At 36.4% G+C, this 20664-nt stretch overlaps 2 protein-coding genes across 3 annotated transcripts; both read right to left on the minus strand.

Moving 5' to 3' along the window:
* Positions 1–599: 599 nt before the first annotated feature.
* T48 (FU domain-containing protein T48) lies at positions 600–18153 on the minus strand. Of its 2 annotated transcripts, none has more exons than XM_076117429.1 (7): positions 17810–18153; positions 10088–10214; positions 5612–5787; positions 3266–3436; positions 2757–2854; positions 1953–2054; positions 600–1853 (listed from the first exon to the last, which is right to left on the minus strand). In XM_076117429.1, exons 2-7 carry the CDS (start codon positions 10188–10190, stop codon positions 1469–1471), a joined length of 1035 nt encoding a protein of 344 aa, XP_075973544.1. In that variant the 5' UTR covers positions 10191–10214; positions 17810–18153; the 3' UTR covers positions 600–1468. The 2 variants fall into 2 exon arrangements, with proteins under 2 accessions (XP_075973544.1, XP_075973545.1); XM_076117430.1 differs by having other exon boundaries at positions 600–1838; positions 17810–18148.
* LOC142974860 (dynein intermediate chain 3, ciliary-like) lies at positions 15083–17436 on the minus strand. The gene has a single exon (XM_076117428.1). The coding sequence runs from the start codon at positions 16949–16951 to the stop codon at positions 15149–15151; it is 1803 nt and encodes a 600-aa protein (XP_075973543.1). The 5' UTR covers positions 16952–17436; the 3' UTR covers positions 15083–15148.
* Positions 18154–20664: the final 2511 nt, after the last annotated feature.

The following is a 20664-nucleotide window of genomic DNA, read 5'->3' on the forward strand; positions in this document are numbered from 1 at the left end:
TAAAAACAGCATTATGACCCAACTTATAGACTTTCTGAATATGTGGTTCTAATACTTAATTTGATTCTGTTTTAATCTATTTTTTGTACCTACAAACAGTGGATATCCCGTTAATTGTTGCTTGTTACATGATGACGTTCCTTTGATGGCTATCCACATTCCATTAATCCACAAGTACATAGGTGATTGTGGAATAGAAATATGTATTCAATTAAAGTAATTAAAAGCAGCGGATCCACTAAATATTTCAATCTCAATATTTCCATTGATTGCTTTATCCAGCAATCAATTCAATGCTGAAACGGACCTCTTATTATACTTGGGTAAAATGTAAATGGAGGACCACATTAAGTTTACGACGCCTACTAATTTTGAAATCTGAAATGCCTGCAAGTTGACTGTGGATCTCTAGTATCTAGGTGCAAATCAGTTCAAGTGCGCCATTGGGCGCTTTACAAACTTACAGGAAAAGGGTTGATTGAGTTGCAATAATATGGGGTATATCAATTTCATGAGGTCACTTTTTAGTTTGCTTTGGACTAGGTATATGGTATTTATTATTGTAGATGTATTTGGGCATTATTATATAAACAAATGAATCATAAACAAGAATATAGCCATCTTTATTATTTTAACAATCGTATTTTATCCTATGTATTTTCGTTGTCAGTTTTACATTAGGCACTTAGTCTTAAGTAGTTGCTTATTTTCTAATGTTATGATATCTACTTATTATATACACGTATGCTATATAGATTTATTTATATAAACATAACAACCTATATTTTACTGATATTTTTGTAAACAGTAAATTTTATTACAGACGTTTTTATTTACTCTTCTTCTAGGACTCTCGGTGAGGTCTTCTTTACATTGGTTACAAAAGGTGGTACGAAATAAATAACTTCTATACATAATTTCAGTAAATAAACACGAATATACTGTTTTTACAGTGTAATGTAAAACTTCAGAATTGCAAAACATTTTGAAATCTTTTTTTTTCTATGAGACTAGAGACCTATCATAATATTCTACTTTGGTTTTAAAACATTTCTAAAATTAAAGTTATTTATGTATAATCTACTTTATTAAAGCATAGAATAAATTGCTCAGCTCCTTTAGATTCTTTTGACCACAAAGAACGTTGTTCTCAAAAGAAACCTAATTAGTGAATACAAAAGCCAATAGGTTCAATTTTATTTCCTACAATAGCGCGCGTAACAATTTATAATTTACTTATTGCTAAACTAGCTGTCCAAGAGACAAGGAGTGAATATTTAAGAATATATTATAAATGTATTTTATACAAAGATAAAAAATAACTATACAATGGAGACAAGTTTGAAAGCACCACTACAAACTTACAAAATATTAACGTCTAGATTAGTAATCTTGTATTTTGTACTTATCAGACTTGGAATGGTGAACCAAATGCTTATAAAAATAATATTACACGTTTTTACTATGCTTAAAGTTCAGTGGTTAGTTCGTCTTGCGGCCGCCTTGTCATTTCGAAGAATTCGTCTTCTAACCAGACGCTTTCTCTTCGCACAATCGGTCTCCTCTCCCACGGGTCGGAGAGGACGATGGTCTCCCTTTCTCTCTCCACCTGTGAGTAGCTGGGTGGTCTACCGGCGTCACTCCACTCGCATTCCATCTCCTTATCTATGATATTACTGTCATAAGACGTGGGGGAGTAGGATGGAGGTTTGAACGTTGAGAATGACTGCTGGGTAGTCTCCGAGTCGGAGCCCTGGCTTGGTGGGGCGGGGAGGAAATTAACTAGCTGGCCTTCTTGTTGTGGATTGACACCTGTACGACTGTATCGCTTCAGAATTCTGCAACAGAAATGTCTTAAAGTTACAATAAGATTTAATGCATAGTATTTTGATATATTCTTCAATTAATGACTAAAATATGTAGAAAAATATATTATATGATCTTTATTATACCTCTCCGCCCAACTGGCTAACCGTGGCCACTCTTCTGGCACGACGGGCACCTGCTGCTTGTTCAACAATATGAGCAACTTGGCCAAATCACTTAGGATGCAACTGAAACAAAATACACAAAATCACAATGATATAAACCAATATTCCTCGTTCGTTAGTCGTTGGAAGGTGCTTTTCAAGGCACTGTAGAGCACCACAATAAATAAACGTTAGGTATATTATAACAAAAGTAGCTGCGTTGAGTATAAACCACGTTAAAATCAGTCGAGGTACTAATTCAAACGCCGACGATTAGTTTAAATTGCTACAATACAATGTGGTAAATCGTTTTGTGTAAACAAGGACAGGCCGACGCATTTTGTAAAGCATAAAGCGATCTCAATATGTTAGTAGGTCTATGCATCTACCCGATATTGCCCAAGCGCAGTACAGTAACTACTTAGCTACGAGCCCACACTATCTTAACTAGTTAACGTAAACAAACATCACTGCAATGTCTCAACAGTGTTTGAAGTGTGTTTTTTGTGGGCTTCTGTCAACACGACACGTTTACTGTGTTATTAGAGCACGCCTGCAATCTGCTTATTTCGGATCATTGGTTCTTGCGTGCCTTTGCAGGGGCAAAAAGATTGTGAGAATTAATACCTGGCATATAATTATCCTTGGCTTAGAAAATGCCAGTTGCGAGTCCAATATATCAATCTTTAGCAAGAGCTTTGTGTTACTTCAACTACTTAGGAGAGAGGTACGAAAAGCGAGTTGTGTTCGATTTAGAAGATAGGAAAATGAAAAAGATTCCTTTACCTGTAAGCCATAGCAGCGTCGTTGTTCCCAAGTTGGTAAAGTTCTCGCACCTGATGTCTCGTATGATTTAATATAGCCAGCAATGTGTATGCGTGTGGCTGAAATGTTTACAACAGTGTTATCAATACCTGCTTAAGTAATCAAAAACTGGAGCGTATCGTGAAATCATAATAAGAAAGCAAGTAGAAGTTATGACACAGCGTGAGATAAAGTGTGGGCGTTGAAAACTCTCATGATGTATTGGATTTCTTAACAGTCAGCTAAGTGGGTCTATTTGTCGATAACTTTATGAGGAGTGGTCCTATTATAAGCTTATGCAATTTTAATCGGAAGCTTGAATTCGTATAAGGAGAGTTGATTAATCAAATTAATTTCGTAAGGTTTTATATCTACGTAGGTGGTAGGCGCCATGGCAAATATTTCAGAACGATATGACTGTCTGATTTAAATGGTATGTAACCGAATTCCTTCAAATGGATCTTAGGAATGTAAATGTGGTATTTACTTACTCGTAAGCAGTCTAACTGTTTATGGAACTCTCTGAGTCGTGTGTCGTCATCCTGGTTGGGCTGCGGCAGTGGTTGCGGTTGAGCTCGCTTGCTCCTACACCGTGCATACGCCGCGCCCGCCGCTACTAGTGCAATACATGCTGCCACGCCGCATGCAGCACCGACTATCACCTGACAACAAACCATTTCTGTTTTGTAGATAGATATTTAGCAAAGAACGGATCTTCTCTCATCTTGGAAGAGAGAGAGATCCACTCTCAATTCATCGGTGCAATGACCATCCATTGGACCTGGAATTGATTACTCGGACAAAACTAGTAAGTCTACGAGATAATCTGATGCAGGAAAGGGAAGGTCTATACCTAACAATGGTAGGAAGCAAGCCGCTTAAAATTATTATAACGAAGTCAATGATTTCACTACCTTAAAGAGGTGTGTTATGTAGGTATGGTGTTTCATATACAACTTCAATTACACTTCCGGATGTAAGTTTCTAACCATCACCGTTCACTGTCCGTAAGTGCAACGGTGCGCGAGCAATACTTGGCAATGTGCCATCAATAGAACAATAAAACGACTAATTTAGTTGAAAATATGACATTACGTCTATAGAAATTTTACGCACCGTGACAAAGCAACTCACTTGGAAACATAGTTGTTATGAGTTGCTTCGTTCAAGTACCGTCTCAAGCTACTAAAGCTAGTTTCACATCGCAGTCGTTTGTTCAAAATTCGTCACAATAAAGCGATGAAGACAAGATGAAAATAAAATAAGACCACTGAAACGAGGCATTTGATCAGCAGAATTTGTCGATTGTATTTAAGTCCGTTCATAATAAGAACTTTGTTAATTAAGTTTGAACCAAGCTTAAGTTATTATTTAAATGTTGCAACAATGTTATATTATGTACTTGCATAGATACAATATAATAAGAGCGGGCGTCACAAGACGGCAGCATGTTTTCTTTAATAACGTCACTGTGCCGTTTCAATAAAAGACTTTCTCGCACCTGGTGAAATAGTTTATTAAATTAATATTAAACGGTGTATTTTCATTATCATTTAATTGTGTTGGTAACAGTATCTGGGCGTACGACAATAGCAAGTAATTAAATTGTCCTTCAGTTATATTTTTAACCAGTCCATGTCGCCTAAGTTATTCGTCCAATAAAGTTCTATGATGATGGAAAAATCAGCTTCCAGTGTGATATGGAACGTACAGATCATGTACCTATATGATTAATTTAACCTGAAGCCTTTAACCTTTTAGAATATAAAGCAAGACTTAAGTTAAATTTAAGTTCCAATTTTACATACAGATTCCGTTATAAATTGCAACATGTTTGGGGTGAATACTCGTATAAATTTCGTGACCAAGATCACATCTACCCTCAATTAGAATTACGGAGAAAGCAAAACTTTCTCTGTAATACTATAAAGTTAAATGCACGATATCTATTAAATAAATAGCATTTCGATTTCCATCTGTTTTACGTCTGTCATAAAGCTATGTCGGTAGCCATGATTTAGATTTACGACTGTAAGCCGCGATCCGTATATGCTGCTCACTTTACTAACGGTATGATATTCATTTAAAACCGTGAAATTTACACGTAAAACTACATAAAATCATTAGTCACTGTCTGATCGAAGAATTGGCTTCAGTTAGTTAATATTGAACAAGTCATCTTCATTGATTTCTGGGACGTGAAAGTGTATGGGTCTCTGGGTAAATGGTTGCTGTTCTTAATTCCGTCAGGTCGAAGTCTTCGACTAAAACCATCAGTAGTTTGTTAATTTTCTATTTATAAAGTAACGTAGAGAAATAGAACGTTGGTTACTTTGGATCAGATTTTACCGCGTCGGATTCGGAACAGTGAACATTCGTTTTGCCAGCGCGCAGTAGTTCGGTGTGTATCTGACCTTAATGGTTAAGATATTACTCGGTGTATCCGCGGCGCATCAAAGTTGTTGCATCACAGTTCTAATCTATAAGATGTTCTTTTGATGTTCTGGCATTTGTGAAATTGGGCTAATACATTACGTGGATGTATTTATGCTGAATGCGTAACGTTGCATTCCTATCGCGTAACACTAATTATGATTTGGTAGTTTAGATACGTGTTTCGTATTTGTGTTTGGACCAAGTGGATTAAACAGATTTTTCACTTAGTTTTTCGGTTTAACGGCCTTAAATTGTTGGATTTATATTTAACTAATTTTTTCTTACTTATTTATTCATGGATTTAAAATAATATCTTTACTACTGTCAACCGAATATAAAATAACATTGAACACACCATAAACTCCACGAACTCGATAAAGAAACAAATAAAAGCCATTTACCTCGTTATAAGACTGAGCTGGGTAGCACACTCGTCCCATGAGGTGGTCATCGTGCGCCCACGCCTCCTTGCTGCCGGCTGGACAGTCGTGCACACAAGTGCCTGCAGGCCAGACCAGTAGCCTCGCGCACTTGACGCACCCGTCCGCCGCGCACCGCACGCATTCTGCTCCACAGCCTGTAAATAACACATAAGGGTATTACCTCTTTGGGTATCGTCATGCTACATTATGTTCGAAATAAAACGCTAGAGCAACACTCCATTTTTTTTTCTGGTAGTTCATTCATCTAGGCTATAAGAGGATGGGTTAGTTGTATTTTGATTTTAAAGTTATCGAATCAACTATCTACCGACACCGATCTCAGTCTCCAATATGAGAGAATGTTGTGGACGATCTCTAGTATTATATTTGATGTTATCGTGCAATTATTGCTCTAGAATATGGGAATTAAATGTACCTATTGTATAACATAAAATCTAAATAGTTTTCTTTTGAAATAGTTATTTGTGAGTATTTAATAACAGTAACTGAATCCAGGATTCTACGAAGAATTTCTATGACATCTGTAAGACGGAATATTTTAGTTTTAACAGAAATTTCTTGGACGTCTTGAAACAAGATGAGAAAGCTTTTACGCTGGCTTTTTAGGACGCGTTGAAATCGTAATAGCGGTATTCAATTGTACTTTAGATTGCTTGATTTTATTTACGAGCAAGTTTTACTCTTTCCAAGTGCGTAATAAGATAAAACGAGTAGAGAAATATTATTGAATCATGATCGTGCTGCAATCACTTGTGAATGAGAGGTTTTGTGGATACAGATTCACAGATTGATGGCGGAATTTTTAAGGGTAGGTAGGTACGTAATATTCTATTTTCGTACTTAGTTCCCCTTACAATTTTATGATAAGTAATTACTTACTTAGAGCAGTGATAGCCGAGTGGTATAAATTGACACCTCCCACGAAAACATCGTGAGGAAACCTTGCATGCCTAAAATTTGTTTAATACATTTATTGAGGGCATGCAAAGTCCCCAACCCGCACTTGACCAGCGTGGTGGACTCAAGGCCTAACCCCTCCCTCATTACGGGAGGAGACCCTTGCCCAGCAGTGGGACAGTAATGGGTTAAATTTATTTTATTTATTAATTACTTACTTAGTGATAATTCGGAATATCACTAATTAATATAAGGCATTACTATATCGGTAACGCTGAAAATTATATCAGGGTACTACCAAATATTTCAAGAGGTATGTTAGGTATTTGTATTCACACCTCAATGCCTAATATACATACCACATATCTAAGGTATACGAAACCTTCGTACGTGTACACATTGGAATATTTCGAATTTCTATGCTAATAAATGGTACCACATTTGGGCGTAATGTATGCATGGCCGATGCACGAAGCTCATTCGATTACTCCCCGCAAACGCAGACACTGGTGAATGTAAAATTTCACCTCATCCACTCGGCAACGACGAACAGAGTCATTAATGTCCACTATTTATACCAATAGGTGACCCCAACGTTATTGTGTGCCGAAAAATAGCCACACAAACCAACCTCTTTCTATGCGGAACTTACGTAATGTTCATTATTTTGGTTACGTTGGAAAACATTCGTAAACACATTAATTTGCATATTTAGACGTCTTAACGAGCAGCTTGCTTAAATACTGCGTAACATAGAGTTTACTGCTTACTTCGAAACATATGTATGAAATAAAGGTCGCGAGCGAGCGGCAAGCTGATTCGATTTTGGCATTAAGTTTATAGCTACGCGTTTGTGTTATATAAAAGTAAGTTCCTCTGAAGCAGTGACTTTGAAAATCAATTAATATTCAACTTCAGTGATTTTGATCGTATTTCGATACTTTCCAAAGGGAAAGCGCGAGCAATATGCGATTAGTGAGCCGTTGTTCAATTAACGGGACCGACCGCATGGGTAGACTGTTTTGTTTACTTTACGATCTACTCTGTGTCAATGTTTCTAGTTAGTATTAAAAGCTGCTTCATCGTGTGCATATATTTACATACATGAGCCGTGTGATTCGTGTGGTTTCGTTACATCTGACACATAATGAACACATATTTTTGTCACTGTTGGGTGCAATGTACTCGCGTAATCTAGTGACCAGTATAAAGCATAATAGACTAATTTAAAAGATGTTTGGAGGCTGAAAGTTATGACGCGAAGCGAATTTAACGAGTCATTGAACGTTTGTATAGTATCTTTGAGATAACATGTACATTAAATTAATTTATGAAAATGTTAATAACTCAATTTAGTGCTTATTTTTAGCAGTAACCTATCTAGACTGTGTGTTAGTCAATTCTTGCAACATAAAACGTGAGTGCAGTAAATAAGTGTTGAATCAAAAGCTAATAACCTAACAAGACACAAAAAGTAAACATTTGCTTGTTGTAAAGAAAATAGAAATCTCGTTTATTTCTTACAACGCTGTTCACATCGACTGTTTGCATCACAATGTTTAGAAAGTTGTAAGTGTCATACAGTTCTCCCATCAATCTATAAATTGATCTGTATCTCATTAATGAAATGACATGACAAAAACAAACAAATATGGCCAGCTACTAGATTGAGAAATAATTGATTGTATAAATAACTATATCGGTAATGTACGCAGTCCGTTAGATTTTATTTTCTGAAGCACTATTTTTAATTTCTGACCCAGTTTTTAGGTCAGTAGTCTTTAAGAAAAGTAATAGATTTTCGGATTCGTTTTTTTTTATTTTAGTAACTAAAAGTTTTACTGCGGGTTCCGACAACGTGATTATTTTAAATAATTAGACAATAGCGAATAAATACACAATATAAAAAATAATAAATGTGTAACAATAGTCATATAATATTGCGTGTCATACAGGGTTGGTTCGCAAAATATTTTTTTTTCAATTTTTATTAATGTCTACTTATAATACCGTAAATATCGATGGCGAATGAATAATTATATTTATTTGCGTGTTGTGTCGCCACGCCAATTTTCTGTATAAGTAATTAATACGCTAGTTAATTTCCTAACTTTTTACTATAATTAAATTCTAAGTAGGTTTAAGTGAAAGCAAAGCGCTCGATGATTAATTAATAGTTTCCCGGTGAAATCAGATACCGGTGCCTTGCAGCAAAACGCTATTTCTTCTTAACTGTTTGAATTCTTAAGTTGAAGTAATTTATATGTTGGTTCTGGATTAGATTACTGAAAAGTTTGCATCAATTTACATACAATTGAAGTTATAAAGAGAAACTGACTGATTGACATATCAACGTTAAGTCCATCAAAGGTTTCAAAATTGAATACTGAAGCGCCGTTTTGTAACCACTAAGTTAGATTTTCAAGCAATGAAATGCCCTAAGGGATGCAACTAATGTTTAACTCACAAACATGGGTTAAAAAATTTAAGTATTATAATAGCATAGCGGCTGCGAAATCTTGTATTTATGACCGTAACGCTTTGTCCAAAAACGATTAACCATAGACATAGGATTGCTTAGTTTTAAAATCAACTATCTATGCTTTCAAATACCAATCAACCCATTTCTAGTTTTGAACTAGTCAGATAGGTACTTTCTATGTGTTGTTTTGAATTGTATTCAGTGCATAGAGCGATAATAGGTATAATTTATGAACACGAATTGTTATTGTTATAACAGTGCATTTGGTAGTAAAATACCACGAGCAACGATTATGGCCCATAAATACCTAGATTGTAAATCCGTGACTGCTATTAATACGTTTATTTTAATCACTTCTCGCGACAAACACAAAGTGAAAAATGAAAATAATTACTACGTGTTACCTAAAAATAAATAATTCGTAGATTGGGAACAACTAGTAAATTCTATATCCTAATCGGGACTAGGTCGGCAAAAAAGTTTTTTCTTACTTTCTTTCTTTTTTTTCTTATCTTCCATATTCTATTCTATCTCTTATTTATATGTAGTGTGTTTTGTATCCTTATGCCGTTCACCTTTCAAGTTCTGTTATTTGATCGGAGCTTTTAGTATGACGTGTCAATCTATAAAGCTATAAACCTACAATGCACCCCTCGTAGACCAGCTATTTACCTATATATGTGAGCCCGGAAAAGATTTCACGCATCGAGACTGTCTCTTGATCCCAAAAGATTCATATTAAAGTTCACCTATCAATCAAAGATTAAATAAATAAATATAAATATTATTGGACTACTCACACACGGTCATTTGATTCCAAACTAAGCAGAGCTTGTACTATGGTATGATATGATGAACTGATAAACATACTTATATACTTCTAAATACATACTCATATAGATACATTAACATCCAGGCTCAGAACAAATACTCGTGCTCATCATACAAAGATTTGTCCCGGGTGGGATTCGAACCCACCACACAAATATTGTTCTTTGTTGTTTTTAATAAGCCTTTATTTGCATGTTATAGTACGAAGTCCAGGACTCACTCACGTGTGTCGTTGATGGCGGGCGGCGCGTCGGCGGGCCGCAGCTGCGCAGACGCAGCGCTCGCCGCCGTCAGCACCGCGAGCGCCACCAGCGCCGCGCTCGTCATCGCACACCGCTCATCTTGATATCACTGTAAATAAACAAACATTTTAGCTAAACATAACCACTTATCTATATAAACAATGAATAGTCATCACTCATCAGATAGATTTTCGAAGCTGTTGTTTCGATCAAAAGAAAGTTGCAAAACATCTGAAAGTCAAGGATTCTGGCTCAAAACGGAGGAGTGGTACACATTTATGACAAAGACTAAAATTCGCTTGGGGTTGCTAAGCTTGTAAAGTAAGTATCGTTTTTGTATTTATGCATTAGTACCTAACACATGGAATAGGTTACATTAATATTTTTATGCAGTCCATGATTCTTAAAATATAATTAGTTATAACCAGTTATTTATAAATCTTTTGAGTTATCACCTGTCGGCTTAACTCTGCAATAAAGTTGAATTCCAGTAAGGTACACTCACATTATGTTACTTGAATTTTAATTCCGTGACTGCACATGTAACACAAAACGGCAGATTTAGTTTCTTTGTTGTGACATCGCTCCACCATACATAAAATTATGCCATAACCATAACTTTAAACTTGAATGCCAATAAAAGAAACGAATTTAATGCGTGCTTTATGTTTTAATTCATGTTATGTAGCACGGAATAGATGCCGCGCACGCAGAACCGCATATTAACTTTCACTATGATGTATTAAATATGTAACATCTAACGTCCGCAATGACTGTATAAATATCTATGGTGATTTGTCTGATATTTTGACGGCCCGACCGGTTTTCATAACTCTCATTCGTGGGCCTTGACGCCGAAGGATTAGTTTAAGTGATAGATAGTTAGATACTTATGTTCATAGATTGAAATTAGCATTCGACATGTTATCTGACTTTCATATTTTTGTTTGTCTTTTTAACCTTTAAATATCAAATTATATTACTAATCCTCTTATTCCGTTCTGCTCCTGACATTTATTCAAACTTTTTGCTCACCGATATTTTTTTTATTTCATATCTGGATCGGACCGTCTGGTTTCGGCTTGTAAGATCTTTAGGCTGTTATTATTTGGCATTAGTTCTGAGTATCCCTGGCCGTTAACGATATTGCTATGGGGGAATTCCAGAACATATTTTCGTAACGCCATGGTATTTTTTTCACGACGATCCTTAAGGTTAAAAGGCGTAACGCTATTTCTTGTTGCCTCCTTTTTTGTATACTTCATTGAATTTGATTGTCTACAGTGAACTGCTTAGTGTAAATTGCGAAAATCTTTCTTTAGTATTTGTTAAAATGTATTACAAAAGAATATCATTTAAATAATGTGCAGAAATATACACAGACGGTATGAAATTTATATTTATATATGACGTCGCCACTCCGTCATGTGAGTCACCGTACTTTTTACCTTATTTATAGTTTCGATGACCCATCGTCCGCCGTCCTGTTTAACAAAAAATCCTTAATTTGGTCTTGATGTGGGTCACACGGTCTCGTCGTCCAGTCTCGGTATAACAGTACTGACGGGTTTGCAAATTAGTTGGCATTGGCATTCGATAACCGCCACTGAATGCTTCTCACACCCACGCACCACGTGTTCAATATTTATGTACGTGATAAATGCTTGTCTTAATAAAACGCCTACCTCACATATATTTAATTAGTGTAGGTTTGTTTGTGCAGGGCTAAGCAAGGTTAGTTTGTAATGTTGTCATTGTGGTTCAGCAGTTACTTGTAGGTAGAGTTTGCGTTCACGGAATAGGATTGCAATTGTTCGGAGTAAATGCCAATAAGTTTGTCCTCTAAGTTGTAGACTGTGTGCGTGTCCAATGTTTACGTTCGTTCTACTGTCTGAATAATTCTGCTATTAACTGAGTAGGTACATCACTAATAGCTGTTACTTGCGACAAGTATTGGCATGACAGAGTTTTATTTGTTGATATCCGGGTAGAAAACATGGTCTTTATATTTCGCAAAAATACCCCTTCTCGAGCTTTCAAAAGCATTCTCGAAAGCCTGGATACGATCAAACAACGTACCGCGGATAAATAATAAAACCATTCCGTATTATTGTCTTGTAATAAAGATTACAGTACGGGACCAGATGGCAACGTTGATGTAATGTAATGTGTTTAGTAAGTCACGAACGTGTGAGCCATTCTTGTAGTTTTTGTTCAGTACTGTTGCGTGTGGCTCTTTACTTGGAGACGGAACTTGTTTAAAATGACCAGAGGCTATTGTTCTTTGCTTGTTTCTAATTTATACATGTAAGAGGTTACATTTTGTTTGTTTAAACGACTCTACTTTGAAATCTGCGTTTTACTTTTTTTAACCCATTACTGTCCCACTGTTGGGCAAGGGTTTCCTCCCAAACGACGAAGGGGTCAGGCCTTAATTCCAGAGTTTTACTTATACTTTGAATAGTATATATTGCGGGATATCTTTCTATAAGGACAGCAGAACGTAGTGTTCATCGAAAAAAACGCGTAAGATAACAAATATTGTAATAGTGTAAAAACTACAGAATTTATCTACTTAAAGTAGACTCAAGCCTTCGTAAACAAACCTAGAATAACGGCTAAAGCTCGACGGCAACTAAATCATGTTTAGTTCAAATATGTCGGGTTTAACGCTAACAAAGTTGCTTTACTTGGTTAAAGGTTGACAACCTATTACCTATTTACTGTTACAACCTTTCCGTTAGTCGACTTTTACCAATTGCGTACAACAAGGGATAAATGTATTTATGTCTACCATTTTGTTTGCCTTGTTCTATTGTTAACGATTATAACTATTGTTAATTCGAAACTAAACAATATTTATGATATGTATTTAATTAATCTCTATTATTATTTACTTTATTTATATTTCAAGATGACTTTATTTAAACTGAATAATGTGGTTTACTGCAAATTAGTATTCGTGGTAATAAAAAGAAGAGATTTACATATAATTAAAAGATATTTTTTAAAGTTCTGTTACACATTTTTACAAGTGAATCTAAGATGAAAACTACGTTAATAGAAAATAAATTATCCTTATTGTGAAAAGGTATTACCTTAATCCTTCTAAAAGGTATCCTTGATATAAATCTAGTTAGACTACACATCGTTCTTAACTTACTTTAGTTTCGTAAAACTGATAGAGCGATTATTTTTGCATCAAGTTATACGAAGTACTTATTCGGTATTTCCATTTGAAATCAATACACGGGAAGGAAATCGCACAAATACGGGTTTGTTAGCTATAATAGATGTAATACGAGTGTCTATAATATTAATATTGAAATACATAAATGTAATTATCTCCACTAAACTTCCCGATGGAAAACAAGAATAGTTCGTGTCAGTATTCAACCAAAATTACTGTTAATATGCAAATTATTGCTACGATTTCCTTCCCGTGGAAGCGTTTGTGTTCCTACACTTTGTTGTAGGTAATAATCACGGCAAGTAATCTGTGGTTATGAAATGTTCCTGGCTCCTACTAATGGCCATAAACACGATTCGAACGGAACTGGTTGTCTCGCGTGATTTCGCTTATAATGTTTATTACGAGAAAATAATAATATGTAATAGAGAATTCTGATAAATATAAGTAGTTATGTGTAAGTATATGAGTGTGCATGGACAACTTTCGCTTTCGAATAGTTAAATACCAAAGAGCTCTATGTACTGGTACGCGTCTAGTACATACACAGCTGTGTAATCAATTACATAGGTCCGATAAAAATACATGTGAAGTGAAGATATTAGAAATTATGACGTCAATATATCCATAAATGTAATACATTGTATCACTAATACTTTGAATTGAAATATATTATTATGCGACGATTAAATGTTAAGTAAATCTGACGACGCGAGATCGAGAAATTACATTAGCAGGGGCCACATAGTAATTATTATTTAGATGTGTAGTTTACTCTTAGTACTCCATGTGGAGTAGTAGACATTAACCTACATCGGGCTGAAGTACTCGCTTAGCTTATGAACTCAACATTCCTTGTAAATCCGGTTGGTCGATTTATTTACTCGAATTAGTTCGCGCATTCTTTTATAATGACAAATTAACTAATTAGCAACCAACGTAAAAAATGCGGTTTTGAAACCAGTGCACTAATAACTAAGAATGTAATTTTTTCACGCTACACGGACTAAAAATGCTTAACAATTGTAATCTTAATAGGGTTGTAAATAGTTAGTATTTTATGTTCTTACGGCACGCATAAAGATAATTCAGATTATAATATATGGGCACCGTTTGAAAGTAAATAACATATGTAAGAATGTGTACTGTGTTTAGCATGGTCGTGTTGATAATCAAAGTAAATAGGAAGGTTAGAGCAAACGGGGCTACCGCATACAGTGCATGCGCGTGCGACTGTGGCCGGAGCCGTACCTAGTCGCGGTGAAAGTTGCCGGTGACGCACTTTTGTATTCACGCAACTCACGAGGCACCAGTAATTTACGCCACCACTCAAATAAGGCCTCCCACGCTTCTCTCATTAATTCATCAGATGCAAGCGGTGAAGGGATCTCTATTCAAATCTGGCAGCTCATGTTAGATTAGTCGTTTTGTATAAATCGGCGGTCATGGCCCTTGGAGCCGACTCGCCGGATCTGCCCGGGGAGACATGCGGGCTTCTCGACCGCATGAAACATCCGGGACCGTCGCTCTTGTTGCTTACGTACTATTTATAACGTTAACTAGTTTTTGTTTAACATCTAAACAGATTGACTTGCGTTGTGTAACTATGATTTATGTACTACACCTTACCAGGACATGATAGATTTGCAATTTGTACGCATGTTACAATCAATCAGAAATGTTTCTCTTATGTTGTATGAACATTGATCTTATTAATTTTGCGTTCGTACTAATAATGTCAACACAGTTATACTCTATCGATGTATAGAAAAAAGAGTCTCTATTCGAAAACTTCTTTAATAATAGCGTTTTAATAAAATAATGTTATGAAAAGCAACTACACGAAATAAAAATTAACCATTAGACTGTTGATCGGGGAACATGTCCATATTTTTGAATTCCTCTTGCACAATTCTGAAATATTCTTCTTCAGTAGCGCGGTCTTCTTCCTCATCGTCGACAGTAGAATCAGTTTCTATTTGAATGAGGGCCTGCTCTTCTTCATATCGCGCTTTCAAACGTATTTCTTTTAAGCGATTGTCTAAGATATGCTCTCGTTTTGTTTCTCTTTCGTAAGTTTGCTGCATTAGTATTTTGTCGCGACTACCCGGGATTGCCATATTCTCCGATAATTGTAACAGGTACACATCCCCATGGCTATCTCCAACCGCTACAGTCTTACCATCTTTATCGGGACTCATTTTTGTGAGTTCATATTTAGACAAACTGAGAGATCTGACAGGTTCTTTATATTTACGAAGTAAATCCCAGTAGTAAAAGAAGCCACCGGCGCATATCGACATAAAACTTGAGTATCGTAACGGTGCCCAGCAAGCATCAGTTAATAGATTTTTATATGGATTAAATACTATGATTGGTTCAGTGCGGACCTCTTCGCTCCATATTCGTACCGTGTAATCACCACACGTGAGAAACATCCTCAAGGTAACCGTACTTCGTTGAATTGATTGTACCGGACCATTATGTGCTTTCCAGTACGAAACTAAAGTCTCCGAATGAGTTTTGCCCATGCGGTTAGTGTTAATAACTAAACCAGACTCTGTTCCACAAAGGAACTTCGTAGGCAGGCCAGGGTCGTAGTCTAGGAAACTTACACCCTCCGCGTTGCTTGGGGTCGGCTTTTCAGATGATGGAATCCTTACTGACATAGTTAGTTGATCTTGAGGTTTTGACAGATCTCTTATGTCCCACCATAGGCATTGGCCGTCGGTCGATCCAGTAAAGAACTCACTATGCGTGCGTGAGTATTGGTAACGTAATGAGGTAACAGATTCACGGTGAGAGTTATAAACAGAACTACTCGATACAGCTTTCTTACCGTGCCGAACATCAAACACACAAACAGTGCCATTTTCGAGGCCGCATATGAACAATTCAGGCGATACCGGGGAACATACTAGTTGCCAGCATGGATATTCGGGACTTATTGAGAGTATTGGCTCCGTTTGTTTATGAAGATCCCATAAGTGACAGTCATTATGTACGTTTACAGAATCAGGCATGCAAGTTTTATAGCAGTAAGCCACAGCCAGTTTAGGATTGCTTTCTTCTGTAAACTTTACACATGAAATTGGTCTGTGATCCTCATCACGAAATACATTAGCTACGCGAATGCTGTATTCCTCTTTAGGTTCCTGGGGTTTAATATCAGAAAAGTATGTTTGATACATTTCAATGGCATTGTTTTGGTTTATATAGTGTTGCATCGGTGGCGCTAACTTTTTAACAGTTTCATAGTAGCTCTCTTCGTGCATCACACGTCGGCGATGTCGCTGTGTGTGCTCTTCGTTACAAATGTGAACATCTCGCGGCCACCCACCTTCTAGATGGTTTATACCCTGTTCTTGAATCTCAATAGCAGGCGTGTTTATTTCATTTTCTGATACTGGGTTCACTGCTTGCACAAAACGATTTACAGGGTTTCGAAGTATGTATTGTTTTTGGTCTTCTTTCGTCGGATAGATAGAGTCCAGTAATTGCGCTGGGGGCGCTTGGAACAGAGGTTGCCTACCGAAGGTTTTTCGCAATTTTGTATACTCATAAGTGGATTTAACGTACGAAGACATTTTTGTAATTAAACACGCAACTGTGCACGTCTTTTCAGTTTTGTTTGTGACCGTCAGATGGGTAAACATTAAATCAACAAGGCCATGGCGCAAAATGAATATTGATGACGGAATTAAACAATATCAAGTATGACTAGAGCGTCACGATCGTCTGGAAACATATGTGTCCTTGTTTGGCCGAGTCGTTTTCTGCGGCATTACTTAATAACTGTATCTATGTGGCTAAGCAGCTTTGAATGTGACTTATGCTTTAAAACTGTAGTAAACAAGACAATGTAAGCTATAATTCGTCACGCTTCAGTTTTGAGAACTTTTGTGTTTGAATGAAATCAGTTTTGTTCCTTTATTGTGTTGTTTCCTGTAGTCGGAGTATGTCTTGTACCAGGAAGTGTCGTAACCACATTGTTGGAGGCAAGGAGTTGTTATGCGGTGCGCATTAATATGCATCGAGTCCATATGGCAATATAGTTATGTGCGAGAGGTGAGACGACTCTCGATATTGCGACTTTGCGCTGATTCACTCTACTTATTCCAGTTTCATTAACGTTAGTTTAATAAAACAATTATGAAATTAGATACGAGCTTGTGGCGCGGCTGTGCAGTTTCTAATTACTGCGAAATATAAAAGACTTATTCATTCACTACATTCTAAATTGAAGTAAACTTCTTTGAACTTAGTACATACGCATTTAATTTATTTGTGTTAAGATCAACAAAATAATTCAGCATTTATTATAAAACGTTCTGCTCTTAACATACATACTTCTTATGTTTGATAAGCTTTATAACTAAAACACAATGTTTATTTTATCTCAGTTAATCTCACACAATGCGTGCTTTATTACGACGAGATGTGCAATGCAAATATAATATTCCCGCTAACAATGTCAACGAACCCATAAAAAATATAAAAACATACTTCCTTACCATAAAAATGTAAACGTCTTCCATAGCAGTATCATGAACAATCACATATCCGTCACTTCACGTCATTGTATAATTACTGATTCTGTATTGGTAACATAGATGGTATCGATACACTGTCACGAATTGGCACAAGTCACAACACTGTCTTTTGCGTCACGATTAGAAATTCGAATTCGGTGGTAACGGCATGCGCGCGCGCCGTGCGCTCGTACACACGGACGACTCAACGGTGACTGGCGCGTGACGCCAGCACCGAAGGTACCGAGGCCCCGAAGTACGCAGAAACAACACAGGCCTAGGTTGCCGAGTACTACGACTGGTTTGCTACAACCACGTCCCGCCAATTGATGTGTTGACTGATCCATAGAACGACTAGTTCGCCTAGTGTTGACAGTACCTTCGACAGGTCGAACGACGTCGATACGACCTCGCCCTTTTTCAACTTTTACTAGTAACTTAGCTTGACTCAGAGTAGGATTTAAATGTCAAGGATATTGCTTCATTATGGTATTTGAGGGAACAAAAGATAGAGCTTTAATCCGTAGAGCTCGATTATAATTCCATTTCGTTAGGTTCTTGTTGGAATACTTCAGGAGGAATACAAGAAAACTATTATGTGGGTTGGCGTTAATGTAGGATACGAAGGTAAAGCTAAAACGCTACTTAAATGGTGTAGGGAAAAGTGTGTGGTGCTGTGATGTAGCATAATGACTGAGTCACGACACAAGGCACTTGACGAAAGCGTGAAGCTCAACGAGCACGTCCGCGGCAGCCCAAATACTAGACCATTTAATAAAAAATCCCATTGTCACACAGCCATGGTAATTTTATTGCCTTATTACCTGCTTAGTAACTAGTTTGCCCCGGTTTATTTTCGATCTGTGTTCTTTACACCTTATTGGTACAAGAAGTAGTATTTCTGCTTTGTTAATATTTAGCGACGCACATCTTCCCTATAATTTTATTTAAGCCTCGTATCCACTAGGCAACATTTGGCGCGCGACACGTGAATCTCAACATGTACGGCAACGCTGCACAACAGCGCGCGACGTTGCCAGCTACCGCGCAACGTGACGCGCGGCTTGTTGTTTGTTTAAAGTGCATCGTTAGTTGAGCATCAATTGTTGTCGAGTGGAGACGTGACGCACAACAATCTTCTTTTTGATTTCGATAAAATTATAACCACTGCCGCTGAAATCAACACAAGTTCCTCTGGCGACATGTTGTCGACGACTGAAGAATGTGTGGACAGACAACGTTGTTAAACAAATGTTCCGCGTCAACATTCAACAAGTTGCGAAACATGTTGAGCAACATGTCGCGCGTCAAATGTTGCCTAGTGGATACGAGGCTTAAAGGACTTTTTGTGAGCTTTCCTGCTCTACGATTTTTTATATCATTATATTCCCACTTTTAATATAAGCATTACAAAAAAATAATTACCTTTATCTTAAATGCCAGATTCTAGGGTTATTCTTACGTAATCTAAGTACGGTAGTTGTTATTCCAACCCGGTAGTGCAAATCTTATAACATATTTAATTAGTTATGCAGTCAGCAGGTGTACGAGTATGTCCAATACTGGCTTATCAGAAAAGGAAAATATTATAAGGAAACTAGCTGCTGTATTGAGCAATAGAAAAATATAGTCTTAGCAATAGTTACTTAACGCACTGATTGTTTATGCTATGGATTATGATACGTAATTACTGCTGGAACTAGCTCTACATGTCACTTAGATTGAAATAAGTAGTAGTTTGTAGTGTGAAATAAAATTACTATCCATGGGAATGCTTTTTTCTAAATTTTGAAGAGAACAAGCTATATTTGGACTGTTGAAAATAATGTCTTTAGTACTTTTATCAAAATGTATTGTGACTTATAACCAAACGATTTGCATCGAAGACAATATTACAAAAATATTCTACGAGTATTTACAGCTGAAGATGAATATGTTTTCGGAATCTTTCATGAATGTTAATAGTTTATTATTGAGTACAGAAAGTTCCTATTTATCTTTGCAGTTCGTAGCAATCAAAAGACGCCGCGATTATCTTTATCATCTTCTTGATTGCCAATATAATTCGGTGGTAATTACCGTAAATGGACTTTTTCGACGAACTAGTCATGTCCCCCGCCCTTATTTCCCCATCTGTCCTATCAATTCAATAATACAACGTTATTCATTTAACAAGAAGATCATTCGTAGAAAACCACGTTCAAGGAACAATGATTAGTGAGGATTGATGACGGTAACTAACTTAGAATAATATTTTTTTTCTTCTTAAGGAGAATAGTAACAATATACACTTTAATAAAGAACGACAATTTTGCAAAAGAAATTAAACAAAAACATGTATGCTATTTTTTTGTAACAACACGCACTCTTTATTGCGAATAATTTTAAAGAACATACACACAAGGAATCGTTTCATCACCGTTTTTTCCATCCAAACAAAAGATCTTATAGTTTCGAATGATCCAACAAAAGGTTGAATAAAAGTGTTTTGGTCAAGAGTTAATTGGCATAATTGGTCATTAGTGGTTGCACAGCCGTTCAGCCGTTCTTGAGTTGATTAGCAATTGACCCTATGTCAACCTTGTGACTGTACAGTCACTGAGTTACTGTTATGAATATTAGGTTATCTTTTAACCTTAGTAGTGTCAATACTACAGGTCTGAATGACGCGATGTTTGTTGTAAACAATGTAAATACTGTAAATATTATTATATTATAGAAAATGTTTGATTAGATTGGAGTTTTCTGGAAATTCTGACTGTCTACTGACGACATAAGTTGCTTTGTAATTTAAGATTGACGTAGTAAACTTTCTATTCAAATCTGATCAATGGTTT

Source organism: Anticarsia gemmatalis, chromosome 8 (assembly GCF_050436995.1).
Source record: "Anticarsia gemmatalis isolate Benzon Research Colony breed Stoneville strain chromosome 8, ilAntGemm2 primary, whole genome shotgun sequence".
Lineage (NCBI taxonomy): Eukaryota > Metazoa > Arthropoda > Insecta > Lepidoptera > Erebidae > Anticarsia > Anticarsia gemmatalis.

What these genes read in the sequence shown, in the direction of transcription:
- T48 (XM_076117429.1), bottom strand. Translation starts at nt 10,190, where the DNA reads ATGACGAGCGCGGCGCTGGTGGCGCTCGCGGTGCTGACGGCGGCGAGC. An exon ending in GCCCGCCATCAACGACACAC is followed by an intron (nt 5,788 to 10,087) that starts GTGAGTGAGTCC and finishes TGTTATTTACAG; the next exon opens with GCTGTGGAGCAGAATGCGTG. An exon ending in AACAGTTAGACTGCTTACGA is followed by an intron (nt 2,855 to 3,265) that starts GTAAGTAAATAC and finishes TAAACATTTCAG; the next exon opens with CCACACGCATACACATTGCT.
- LOC142974860 (XM_076117428.1), bottom strand. Translation starts at nt 16,951, where the DNA reads ATGTTTACCCATCTGACGGTCACAAACAAAACTGAAAAGACGTGCACA.